Source organism: Pocillopora verrucosa, chromosome 7, assembly GCF_036669915.1.
Source record: "Pocillopora verrucosa isolate sample1 chromosome 7, ASM3666991v2, whole genome shotgun sequence".
In the NCBI taxonomy this organism is placed as follows: Eukaryota; Metazoa; Cnidaria; class Anthozoa; order Scleractinia; family Pocilloporidae; genus Pocillopora; species Pocillopora verrucosa.
Window position 1 is genome coordinate 15,389,821 of NC_089318.1, and position 14,018 is coordinate 15,403,838.

Below are 14,018 nucleotides of genomic sequence, written 5' to 3' on the forward strand. Positions count from 1 at the left end.
AGAAGTGACGATGAAAATACAATAAACATTTGCTTCCAATCTGCATCAGGGATTGAAAAATGCTTCCTTTGCGTACTCAGCCCTTAAAAGCTTTGATATCGATTTGATATGAAGATCATAACTGAACCGAGCATACGTAATTGCAACTGGAATTAACCTTTTTTGGGAGAAACGGGTTTTGTTTTGATGATATTAAGAGATCCTCGCAGCTAAGAACACTACTGAAACGAGTAGTTGATGATAGGACCTGAAAAAATTCAGGCCCGTACGGGATTTGAACCCATGACCTCTACGATACCAGTGCAGCGCTCTACCAACCGAGCTGACAAGCCAACTGGGAGCTGGTTAATGTGTTGGGTCCAAATAAACCATCCAAGTAATGAATGATGATTTTAGATATACGAAATTCATATATTTGCACTGCGGTGAAGAGATGATATTAAGAGATCCTCGCAGCTAAGAACACTACTTAAACGAGTAGTTGTTGGGTTTTGTTTTCTTTGCACCGGCTTACTCGTACACTATTTAATTTACCCAGCCGAGGAAGACGCAAGCCATGTAAATAAATTTTGGTACCTGATGAAATAAAATAGAAAAAAAGACTAAATCCGAACAAAAGAAACAACTTCATCAAAGTTATAAAAGCCAAACATTGACTATTGGCTTAAAACTCGGAACAGGGTCATTGGAATGCCGCCAACAGCAGCAGAGGGGCATTTTGCTGCGCAAGCGCCAGTAGAATTTATGTTTAGAGTAACCGCTGGCATGCGCCTGCGCCGCGCGTACGTATTTGTTTCCCGCCAGTTTTTTAATACATCCGGTAGTAGTGGAGCACGAAATACAATGGCTCGTCTATTTGTTTTTATTGTCATTCTTGTGATTTTTCTCAATGTTACTTAGCTGGAAGCGCGAAAAAGTAAAAAAATTGTTGCGTGGTATGCGGGAGAAAGTCCCAGCCGCGTTACTTTCAAAAGGCGAAAAGTTATGAAAAAGAATTCAAGTGTTGTTTTGGGATGGTAGGGAGAGCGATCGATGCGGAGGACGTTATTTGTGAAGGATGTAGGAGGATTGTAGAAGAACACAGGCGAACTGGAAATTCGTTTCAGCATGTTAGTGCTATCTCAAGCTATCACTGAACACTTGAAGTACCCACTTATGCAAAAATTAAAATTTAACCAAAGTTTTTTTTTGTTCAAAAGTTTGTTGGCATGAATCACAACCAAAGGGGACGAATACCTAAACACAAAAGATCAATTTTGAGTAAAGAAAAGTCAGATGGCAATAGTGCTAGATAGATGGTAGTTGTATCCAGGGAGAGGTTATTAGAAATGGAGGAAAAATTACGGATTTTATCAGCAAGTAAGTAACCTTTTTTCAATCATTTGTCTCGGAAATTTCAGATTTGGAAGCTGAAATTTGCAATAGTAGACACTTATAAATTTAAAATTGAATACTTTATTTGGACCAAACTACCCCTGAACCAAAACATATGGGAATTGCACCATTTGTGGAGGAACGGGTGCAAAGGCATTCTCAGCTTCTGAATGGAATGTCTGAAAGAATAAGAATATGCAAATTAAAACCAATCAAACTTTTGGGCTTCCTGTTGAAATGTAAATTACTGAATAAAGATTGCTGGCCAATTCCACCTCTAACCCCCACTGGTTAATGAATCAATACCTCCAAATAAAAACTTTATTGATGTGTATCAAAGACAGATATGTACTTGGCAACTTTACTCTTCGACTTTTTAAATAACAGGCATTTTGTAACAACCTGATGGTCTAACGAGACTCTTATTACAGGCAATAAAAACAAACTTATACAACTGATAGTATCATTGAGAATGAAAGTCAAACTTGTTTCCATAGCCTGCATCCCCAAGGAACAAGACTGAACAAAACTAGATGACTTAATCAAAACAATGATAAGAGTTTTCTTAACCTTGCTATGATAATTATCATACATTGTGGCAGAAGTAGTCATGAAACTTGTTTTTGAGAACTACCACAAGGCTTTTACATAATGAGCCTCTTATTATTTTGACTTGCAACAATATGAAATTGAGATTTCACTTGAATGCAAATTTTATTTCCCACCCAATGTAGGATGTGATATGACAGAAGAAATAGCATTGGTCAAGAAAAAGATTTATGATGACATAGTATTTAACAAGGCAGAAACAGTGTATGATCCAGACAGTTTTAGAGAGTTTTGCATATCAGCAGGTGCAACAAAGTTATTCAACACTATTCTGGATTCAGTCACTGGTTCTCAGCATTCAACAGACCGCATACATCTAAACAAAAAAGGGTTGTCTCATTCATTTACAATTTGTGCTACTGCCTCAGCCAAACATGCAATCCTCTTCAAATGGACCATGCTCTTTATCTCAAGAGTAATCTCATAAATCAAGAGGGCATTGAAACAGAACATATCATGGGCATACATGTTCCAGAAGAACTTTAAACAATGTTATGCACAAAATGTCAGTCTCATTTCAAATCTTTTGAAGATTTTATAACCACAGCTACAGATCACAAATGGCTAACAGTGCTAATAACTGATGATTTCACAGCCATTCACACCAAAAGAAGGCCACAAGAGGAAAAATTGTCAGAGGCAAAGACAATGTGTACCATAGTTGTTAAAGCTTTTAAAGATATTCCAGCTGTACCTGTAATGCATGCCCTTTGTACTCATGACCAAAATGGTATGGATATTGAAGCATGCATACAACTAATTACTGCTGCATTGTCCATGCACAACATCCGTGAGAGTTATGCTTCTGTGATGCCTGACTAACTCACAAGGGCATTTTTTAATCCTTAATTTGAGAGACATGGAATCAACATTCATCAATACTGTGCCAGTGACAATGTGCAAACAATGCGCAAAATGGATGATTTGCACCTATTAGATTTTGTAGAACTGAGACTGAAGTCAAAGGGGGACTTTAATACGGCATATGATATGGCAATGCACACTGGCTTGGCTGCCTATTTAAAGAAATTTATTGTTTTTCAGCCAGAGGATTGGCCATGCCAATTGTATTGTAGACAAATCATATATGAATCACTTGAGAAGTTTGTCAGCTCTCATCCAGGATTTTCAGACACTCCTCTGCAACAGGACAATATTTTACCTGATCATTCCTCATATTCTTTTTCAATGACATCTGGTACTACTGCAAATTTCTTGAACAACAGCTTGCCACAAGCAACATCATTCTGTCATTAGTGCCAACTATTGGGCCACTTCACATTTCCTTAAACAGCAGAGAACACTTTGTTCATTCCTATCATCCGTTTTTCAAAACAGTATATGAAACAATTTTCTCAAGAAGCAAATTGGCAGATAATCCCAAACCCTGGAGGATTAGCCTGATTCTTTAGATTGTGTATGGTGGTTGGACACTTATACGCCTCACTGTGATGGCAAAGTTCTCCCAGTTCAAAGATGCAGAGTATGGGACCCTATTCACTTTACTAGACAGCTATATACCCTTGGTATTGTGGATACATAGCATTTCTTTCAAACTTAACAATTTCTCTGAATATTTTAGAGCAATGATCAGGATTTGGATCATGTTTAGTTGCCTCCCACACCAGAACTATAACAAAGCACCACTTATTTAGATCAACATGTACTCCCACTGGGGAAAACATGCTCCACAACTGTATAATATACTAAGGAATTACATTGCCATTTTTGATGAATATCCCGTGGAAAACACTCATAGCATACTCCGTTCACAGACAAAAGGTTCTGATTCTGCTGATGAACTTAGAAAGAGAGCAAAGTCCATTTTCCAGTCAAAGGGTAAACAATCAGACAGGTCATTTTTCACCACACCTAGGCAGTTTTCTTTCTCACACAACCAACTTCGCTTACTAAAAGTGAGATGCGCTCAAGCACTGTCCTCCATGTTTATAAAAATCTCTCAGAGTCCAAGGCAGAGTCAATTCTCCTCAAACAACAGCTGCAACACAAGTGTTCCAACTCATGTCATACTGCCAACAATGTCCCCCAACAAAAATATGAAGATGACTGTTTTACCTTTAGGGTATCGCTGTGATATCAAGCCGGATCAAACAAAAAAATGTGATTTACCTCTGAGTAACACTTCCAGCCAAGATGAGAATTGGACTCTCCTGCATGGTTGTTTTCATTCATTCATTCCATGGTGTTTGTCTTGATGGATCAACTTTGTAACTTCACACTGTGTAAGGAGTTTCTAAAAAAAATGAAAGAGCTTGGTGAGACAGCTAATAAAGCAATTTTACATCTGGCATCTAACATGCATCAAACTGAATCCCAAACTAATCACAGTAATGAAACATCAGCAGTGCCAACATATTTATAAACTGAAATCCCTAGGGGAGAAGAAATTGAGAGAGAAGAGTTTGATAGGGTTGTCAAACAGTTAAACGATGAAATTTCCAACCTATATCCAGCAACTCAACCACCCACATCTTTCAACCTTAGCCAGAGTCACACTTACAACCAAACCACACCTTCAACCAACAAGGCACCTCCTCACTGTAGACAATGTCACCATCCTTTTCATGGACACAAGAGGCTTAACAATGCACAGGTCAAATGTTATTTCTGTGAAAATGGTACCTGCACAGTTAGTGATGACATCAGTAGCTCAAATTGCCCTTGTTCATGGCACACAGCAAACCAGCATAAGAGTTATCAGAGTACTTGCAACAACCAGTCAGCTTCATTACCAGCACCAGATTCTCAAACCACTCTTTGCAGAAATGTCACAATTGCACAACATCTTGACGTAACTGAGTGGCTACTGCCCTCATACATTTGCCAGTCCTCCATTGGTGGAAGACCTAGTGGTAGTAATACCTGCACTGTAATTGCAGTACTTGCTGCACTTGATTTTCTGGAAGGAACCCTTCAAATTCCTACACAGTTACAAGACCTCCACATTACTATACCTATGTATACTAATGTCATGATAAAAGGAAATCATTTATATGACTCTTTCAACCTGCCAGTTCAGCAACCAAATTTGGAAGTCAGACAAGTCCTTCAGCATGGAAAAAATGATAAACATTTGAAGAAACTTGAAATCACTTCAGACCTGGGTTTCTTTACTGTGAGAGACCTTGGAGACTACTTCATGTAACACCATCATATGCATCCATCATTTGCAGCTGTATTGATTGTGCCACCAGACAAGTCAATGGTACTTTGTTTTAATCAAACAAGTATTTGTCTTCTTCAAAGTCACACACATGGTCTCCAGGGGGGCATTATTGTGACCAGTTCCTCTGAAAATGTCAGCCACTATGTCAAATATCTAGAAAGGATGGTTATGCAAGACTGGAAGAATAGATTACATGGCTCAAACATAGCAGTTTGAAAGCTGAAATAAATTTTGAAAAAGGTTTAATTAGACATTAGAAACAGAACAAGCAGGATTGTAATAATTGAGTACTTGTCCATTTGTTGTAACACAGCAAGTTCGATTAAGTTAGTCTGTAAGCTTAGTCTAAAACTTTGAATTAAAACTAATTTTTGCAAGGCAGAAGCATTTTTGTGAAATAAGCATGACAGAATAAAGCTGACGTCATTCGTATCGTAAAACAAACATGGAGAAAGCGTCACCTGTTTAAACTCGTGAGGAAGAGTCCACGCATTTTTTTAGGGGTAATTGGACTAGTTTGACCGAAAGCCAAATAAATAAAAATTAACTGAAAGCGGTGAGGGCTTTGGGGCGAGTGAGAAAAATAAGTTCTATCGAAGTTTTTCCTCCATTTAGCCCCTGAAGCCCAAAAAGGCAATTGAAAAAATTCCCACTAAAACTCAGGAAAAAATAAGCTTAAGCCCGAGTTGATGAAAACCAAACTATAACCGGTGCTAAGACACATGCCTACCTACCATGTTCAACAGACTTGGAGAGCAAAAGGACCAAAGACAGTGGTGAGCCATGACTTGGAAAATCCACCTCAACCTCCCAAAATCGAATTCGCCGAAGGTTGTTGTAAGAGCAACTCAATCCTGAAGCTGGAACATTTTTTAGAGCCTTGTGTCTAATGTGACTACAAAGAGAAAGAAAAGATGATGTTATCTGAAGTGATTTGAAGCTTGGGGGCCACCTCAAACTTAACGCAATTTTATTTCAAAGTTGAAGTAAATTAAGATCACGTTCTTGATTAACTTCTTTCATCGAATCAAATATCTTACGATCGTCTTCACATACAACTTTGTGATTTTTACAAGTAAAACATCAACATCTTAAGACTAACCTTCAAGGTTTCCCGTCTCATCTGCACATCTTGATTTCCAGTAAATCAAATCTCAAACTTCAAGTTTTCGGGCTTTTTTCGTGTTTTGTTCGTACTTTGATCATTAAAATATCCTCATCAGAGGAGCCAGCAAACACCACGAGTATCCACAGAGTTAGAAATATTGGTATACTTGTCATTTTCTTTCATCCCTCTCCAAAAAGTACTTTTAAAAAGTGTCGATCGCCCAGTTGAAAGCCCGCAGAAGCGCGCTGAAAATTTCACAATGGCGCCGAACGCGCCGATCAAAATTCCCCTGGCGCATGCGCAGCAAAATGCCTCCTCTGCTGCCAACAGCACGAATATTTTCGAGTCAGGTAAGCATTTGCTGAGACACATACACATAAACAAGGTTACAAGCTAGCTACTCATAACAGACAAAAGGTCACAGAGTCCTCTTATTCTCATAAAGCTACGACAACTCGTCAAAATGAGTGGGCTGTTCCAAGTTTGTATCACCGCTGTCTTCCTTTTGTTGACCGTAAATGGAGACAAATCCTCCTCTCCAGCTTGCGCCAAACCATACGACCAAATGATGGCCTGTAACCTTATCTGTAACATGATTCAAGACTCGGACGCCAATGATGCCATGAAAGTGTTACAAACCAGACTCGAAAGTCTTACTGCAGCAATGAAGAATCGTTCTCCTCCACTTCCAGGTAGTCCACCCAGACTGGAGGAATTTAAGTGTCTCGCGTGGCAACTCGCGCTATTGATTTGAGGGTTAAAACAACATGTGCGATTTTTTCAAAGCCACACAAACGGCTCTCGTTTTTGTTTTCAAACCCTGCTTTCCATCATTATTAAGCGTTTAAGAATGATAAAACCTAATTTTTAAAATAATAACCTGCACTGTTCTTTTCATTTCACCAGCGTCGTCATGCAAGGAACACTACGAAAAATACAAGTAAATGAATAGTGATACAATCATAAAAAAATTAATGCAAATATATCCTGTGCTGTTATATTTAAGATAAGTTGATCTTTTTTAGGCGCTTCCTCTTGGTTTTTTACAATGGCGATAATGAATTTTGTGAACACTGGTATTTCTGTTGTCCACAGGTCGACAAAGAGTCAAGTTTACCCCCTAATATTTGGTTCACAAAACGTTCCTGTTTACTGTCACATGGGAAGCTTTGGATGCGGAGATGGAGGATGGACTTTGGCCATGAAGATTGACGGCAAGAAGGTATACTACTTTACTATCAAGGAATACCCCTGTTGTAAACTATACACCACTATAACTTTCCTTTTCTCAACATTTCAGAAAACCTTCCATTATGATTCCAAGTTTTGGATCGACAAAAATATCTACAACCTTCCCGGAGGAAAGACTGGCTTTGACTCAGAGGAGACCAAATTACCGACCTACTGGAACACACCCTTCTCCAAGATATGCCTCGGTATGAAAATCAACCAACAGCTCAGGTTTATTGTCATCAACAAGCAGGCAAGCTCTCTCCACTCACTGATCGCTGATGGAAAATACCGCAACACTGCACTGAGTCGCAACACGTGGAAGAAGTTGATCGGCTCACAATCCTCCTTACAGGCCAACTGTAACAAGGAAGGCTTCAATGCTGCGGGCAGTTCCAAAGGCTATTCTAAAGCAAGAATCGGTATTCTCGGAAATGATCAAAAAGACTGCGCGACCACTGATTCCAGAATCGGCTTTGGAACGGGAGGATATCAGGATGACACCATCACTTGTGGAAATTATGCAATAAAAGGATACACATCGGACAATGGAGAGAAGCACATCAAAGCTATGGGATATATCTTAGTGCAGTGACAAGGGAATCGTTCAACTCTCTGTGACATGGCCTTCGAGCAATGCTCAAATTAAACTCAAATATGTAGATGTAGCTCAAGGGTTAAAATCCAATAAAAAAACGTCGTTCAAAACTGATACCGTTTAACTAGTTTGGACCTTCGTTAGTTTACCGTAGATATCCAGTTCATGATCAAAATTATTTCCTAACAATTTTCGATGGTCATGACTGAATACAGCTATGTCACTGGAAGTTGGGATTTCACATGAATAAAAAAATTGGCGCAAAAAAAATATTCCTTGTCAATGACGTATGCATATTTGTGATATGATCCAGTGAATAATTCACAACAAAGCTTAGTTTCAACTTAAACTAAGATTTAAGAAGATGTTTAACGAGTATGTGTCAGAATGCATCGAGTCCTTCCATCATTAATCTGTTATAAAATGGTCACGAATAATTCCTTAATAGAGAACAGTGAGAAAAGTTTATGATTGAAAACTGATTATCCCTTCACTAAAATTGCGCACAATAATACTCCTATTGATATATTATTACCGATAAAATCTCAACACGGAAGACGTTCATACTCTAAGGTCTAAATTCTACTTCTCCTTCATGACAACACTTTTATTCTGAGTGTCACTCAGTTGGTACACAAAGACAGCATTTTTTGTACTCATCTCTAGTTGGTCACTTTCGCGGTTGTTGAACGATTCGCTACTACTAGGAATGATCCAAATCCGGATAAAAAAAATTTCCAGATGTAGAGACATAGTTGTCCAGCGAATTGAAGAGGAAGATCTTACCCTTTAAAGCCCCTTTTGCAATTTATCGATAGAGAGTAAGATGTTTCTCCGAGCCTCCCTGACGCTTCCCCTTATCAAGAACCCCCCCCCCCCCGACTGAAGCAAATGCATTGCGATCTTTGATCACCAAGAAATTTAATCTTGACCAATTTTGCAACCATGAGGAGTGGTTCAAAATCCTGCAACGTTTGTGGATTCCAGAGCGTGTGGAACGTTGTCATAAATTTTGTAGTCTGCTAACACAAACGTGACCGTCACGTTGATTTTTGTTTTGTTTTGTTTTGTTTTTTTGCCAATGAAATACCAGAAATATCCTAAAATCTTCTGCCTTTTAATCTTAATGCGAAAACCGAAATCTTACATGCACTCTCATTGGTCAGTAGAATTTTTAAGATGAGAGTACATAAACACGGCTGTGACTTCGACGTTTTAGATTCGCGGGTGTCTTGAGAAATATCTTAACAGAAGCAATAAAGATGAGTTACGAGTTTTTCTTCGCTGACACTTAAAGTGCTAACAGAATTTTCAATAGAAACTCCTTTAAATCCATGGCTGCCCCTTTCTTTTTTTTTATGTGGGGATGTTTCGCGTTCTCTCGATGCACTCGTCTTGAGAAATGGAAAGGAAATTGGAAGGGAATCAAAGGGCGTTTTATATTTGGAATTGTTCATTTGTTTGTATTTCGGCACCGTGAAAACATATCTTGTTTCTCTTACCGCATGGTTAATGAGTTTCTTTCAGCCTTGCTTACTCCTTTTCTGTTCTTTCTGTCTGTCTGTTCTGAAAAGAAATGAGAAAGTTTGTTGATTGGTAAATCAAATTTTTTTCGCAGTGCATGTCTTAGTGACTAGTCTTTCAACTTACTCGTGGCGTATGTCATTTAGAATGCTCTAAAATGTTCCGTAGACGCCACTGACAACCGTGATAGAATGATGCATTTTATATTTACACAAGTAAGTTTACAAACTAATTAACAGCTTCGATAAGCAGATGTGTTATTGGCCTGAAAAACTTTGTTTCAACCAAAAAAAAGACATTCCTCGCCTGATTTCGTACTTGCTGTATTCTGGTTTTCCCCGACACTGAGCCCATTTTGATGTGTCATCGGCCAAGTGAGCAGTAAATTTGCAAATCAATTATTTAAGTTTACTTAAGTTGTAAATAGTAACGAACTATTTTACGAAAACCGCAAAATAAATGATTAATGTAATTATTTTATGGAAATAACACATAGACCAGAGAAAAGTTTCGACGAACTGGCTCTCTGCTTGACCATCTCGTATACGAGTCCTAGGCTTAAACTAAAGGACAAAATCGCCTCAGCTTAAAATAGAAATGCAATTATTGTATTTTTTCAGTGTGCACAAAGAGCTGAGAAAAAGGCTTCCTTAGCTTATTCAGTCGTTGAAAACTTTAAAATCGACAGGGATCAAGGAAAATTTGATTTTAGGATCAAAACTAAACGAGGCGAGCGAAATTTCTTTTGGCATTTTTTTTTTCGCAGAAGTAAGACGCTTTGTGTTTGCTCAACCCAAAGACTGGATCACCAATAAATTACTCTCTAATTGACACAGCTAGGGATAAGCAACCGATGAAAATATATTCTTGGTCTTTGAAACTTAAAGAAAAATTGAGCGAAAGAAATAACCTCTTCAAACTTGTAGAAGCTAAGATCTTACCAGCTCATTTACTGAGACACAATACACAGAGGCACGGTTACACGCTTGCTACTCATAAGAGGGCTGGACATAACATTCACAAAGTCTTCTTAATCGCATAAAACTATGACAACTCGTCAAAATGAGTGTATTCCGTCAAGTTTGTATCACCGCTACATTCCTTTTGCTGACTGTGAATGGCGACAAATCCTCTTCCCCAGCTTTCACCAAACTATACGATCAAATGATGGCCTGTAATCCTATTTGTAACATGATTCAAGACTCGGACTTACAGGAGAATAAATTACCTAATGGAACACACCCTTCCCAAACATATGCCTCGGCATGAAGATCAGTCCAGGGCAAGAGTTGGTATTCTCGGAAATAATGAAAAAGACTGCACAAGCACTGATTCTAGAATCTACTTTGGAGCGGGAGGATACCATGATGACAATAGAACATACGAAGGTGTTGTTGAGTTCCAAATAGAGATGGAAACAATTTTCGTTGGTGGTTTTGATCTTAGACTACGCAAAATTTGGTTATTAAACGTAGCGGTTTAGAAGATTACAACTCAGAAATGAAAAAAGCAAGAACAAAGCTGTTGATTGTTCGGACCATCATTATGATATCTCTTGCTTCACTACGTTCTTGTCCCGACTCTTGTACTGTCCCTAATAATCATTTTAAAGCATTGACGGATTAATTAACCCTTTACCTCTCAAGAGAGAATTTCTCCTTACAATATCAAGCATAGCAGTGATGGGAATAAAGAAAAATATCAATTCGGGATTATTAGTTAAACAAGGCTGTGACGTTAAAGATTCGTGCGTGTCTCAGAAAAATATCCTAACAGAAGCAGCAAGGACGGGCATTTGTGTTTACATAACCTAATAAAAACTAGAAAAGGTTTAAAAAACACTTTTCGATAGAAAATCCATAAAATCCATGACAGTCCTTTCAGTTTATAATGCAGATGTTATGAATTCTCCCTACTCCATCATCTTGAGCCAGAGCGTAAAAAAGGCTATAAATTTAAGACTATAAAAGTATTCCATTTATTCATATTTGTCAGAGTTCATTTGTTTGTATTTTGGCGCTGGAAAACCTTCATCTTGAGTTTTTTGTCTCCACGTAGTTAATTAGTTTCTTTTATTTATGCTCACTACTTTTCTAGTAGACTTTCTGCCAATTCCCGTCTGTGATTTTTTACGGTTACCGTAGAGAAGTCTGATGACAAGTATCTCGCTGCGTGCGTCTTACTGAAAGTGTTTGATTATGAAACTGCAAACTTAGAACAAGAAAAACATGGAGAACTTGGCTGATAACCCCATCAGCAAGTACATGAAAGTCTTTTATTCAATACATATTGTAGTGACTACTCTATAATTTTCTGAAATATTTTAAGATGCTACTAACAGCTGATAGCATTAATATCACAGTTGTGTACACAAATAATTTTACAGACCAATTCACGTCGGCGACGAACAGACGTGTTATTTACTAGCCAAGCTTTGTTTGAATTAAGAATAATGTGCCTTGTGTTTGAAATATCGCCTGATGTCGCATACCCAAGACCATGAGGCTACTTTACCCTTATGCAGAGCCCAAGAACCCACATATGATATATATATGGATACGCTTCTTAGCCGTGTACTGTACATTTCTTATAGATAGATGGTTTATTATCAAGAACCTTGCAGCCACAGGCTGAATTACGTTTGATTTACAATAAAATATATACTACAAAAAATACATGGCTAAGAAAAACTAATTAAAAAGACAAAAGTATATAATTAAGAGAAAAACAATATTACATCATTGCTTTATGGACATAGTGATGGATAAAACTATTTCGAGTACGAATGGTGTGGAGGCGCCGTGTAGTAAAAGAGTGCTGACTCCTTAAATTGACTTCGCACTCATTCTTGGGAGGTAGTAAGCTATAGAGCTTGTGCGAGGGATTAGACAGGATGGAATTAAAAAGCTTATCACATAAGAACTCGCGGCGGTTGTGTAAGGGAACTAGACCAGTCAAAAGAAGCGCCTCATTGTGCGAACAATCTGGATAGATAATACGTAAAGCTCGCCTTTGACATCTCTCAAGATCTACTGAAAGGTATTGCGGGAGGCTATGATGATAAACAGGGCATGCATATTCAGTGACAGGCCTAATACAAGTCAAATAGAAGAGCAAAAGTTCCTCCGACTTGACTTGTGCACGCTTAAGCTGACGCAAAAAATACAGGCGCTTGTTTACTTTCTTTACAACTTCAAATCAATGGTAAGTTTACTTAAATTGTAAATAGTAACAACCTATTTTATGAATACCGTGCAAGAAATAGTCTTGACGATTCAAGGATAATGTTCCAGAGTCCAATGCCAAAGATATTTTTCGATGACTTTGCTCCCTAACAAGTCATTTCGCATGCTAATAGGCATCCCTCAGAACTAAGGTTAGAAATAACGAAACAAAATCGGCGAGGCTGAGAAGTGACGATGAAAATACAATAAACATTTACTTTCAATCCGCATTAGAAAATAAAAAAGGCTTCATTTGCGTACTCAGCCCTTATATGCTTGATGTCGATTTGATATGAAGATCAAAACTGAACCGAGTATACGAAATTGCAACTGGACTTAACCTTTTTTGGGAGAAACGGGTTTTGTTTTGATGATAAAAGAGATCCTCGCAGCTAAGAACACTACTGAAACGAGTAGTTGATGATAGGACCTGAAAAAAATTCAGTCTCGTACGGGATTTGAACCCATGACCTCTACGATACCGGTGCAGCGCTCTACCAACTGAGCTAACAAGCCAACTGGGAGCTCGTAAATGTGTTGGATCCAAATAAACCATCCAAGTAATGAATGATGATTTTAGATATCTGAAATTCATATATTTGCACTGCGGTGAAGAGATGATATTAAGAGATCCTCGCAGCTAAGAACACTACTGAAACGAGTAGTTGTTGGGTTTTGTTTTCTTTGCACTGGCTTACTAGTACACTATTTAATTTACCCAGCCGAGGAAGACGCAAGGCATGTAAATAAATTTTGGTACCTGATGAAATAAAATAGAAAAGACTAAATCGAACGAAAGAAACAACTTCATCAAAGTTATAAAAGCTAAACATTGACTATTGGCTTAAAACTCGGAACAGGGTCATTGGATTGCCGCCAACAGCAGGAGAGGGGCATTTTGCTGCGCAAGCGCCAGTAGAATTTCTGTATGTCGAGAGTAACCGCTGGCATGCGCCTGCGCCGCGCGTACGTATTTGTTTCCCGCCAGTTTTTGAATACATGCGATAGTAGTGGAGCACGAAATACAATGGCTCGGCAATTTGTGTTTATTGTCATTCTTGTGATTTTTTCTCAATGTTACTTAGCTGGAAGCGCGACAAAATCAAAAAATGGTTGCGTGGTATGCGGGAGAAAGTCCCAGCCGCGTTACTTTCAAAAGGCGAA

At 38.3% G+C, this 14,018-nt stretch overlaps 1 protein-coding gene, 1 long non-coding RNA gene and 1 pseudogene across 2 annotated transcripts; 2 read left to right on the plus strand and 1 right to left on the minus strand.

The window, feature by feature from the left end:
* Positions 1-1,295: 1,295 nt before the first annotated feature.
* LOC136282552 (uncharacterized) lies at positions 1,296-4,199 on the plus strand (annotated as a pseudogene).
* A 248-nt stretch (positions 4,200-4,447) lies between these two features.
* On the minus strand, positions 4,448-6,544 carry LOC136282333 (uncharacterized). The gene is made up of 3 exons (XR_010718214.1): positions 6,273-6,544; positions 5,905-6,065; positions 4,448-5,389 (listed from the first exon to the last, which is right to left on the minus strand). It is a non-coding gene; the product is annotated as an uncharacterized lncRNA (long non-coding RNA).
* A 181-nt stretch (positions 6,545-6,725) lies between these two features.
* Positions 6,726-8,159, plus strand: LOC131788955 (uncharacterized skeletal organic matrix protein 5-like). Its single transcript, XM_059106046.2, has 4 exons — positions 6,726-6,970; positions 7,185-7,218; positions 7,374-7,500; positions 7,579-8,159. Exons 1-4 carry the CDS (start codon positions 6,742-6,744, stop codon positions 8,101-8,103), a joined length of 915 nt encoding a protein of 304 aa, XP_058962029.2. The 5' UTR covers positions 6,726-6,741; the 3' UTR covers positions 8,104-8,159.
* Positions 8,160-14,018: the final 5,859 nt, after the last annotated feature.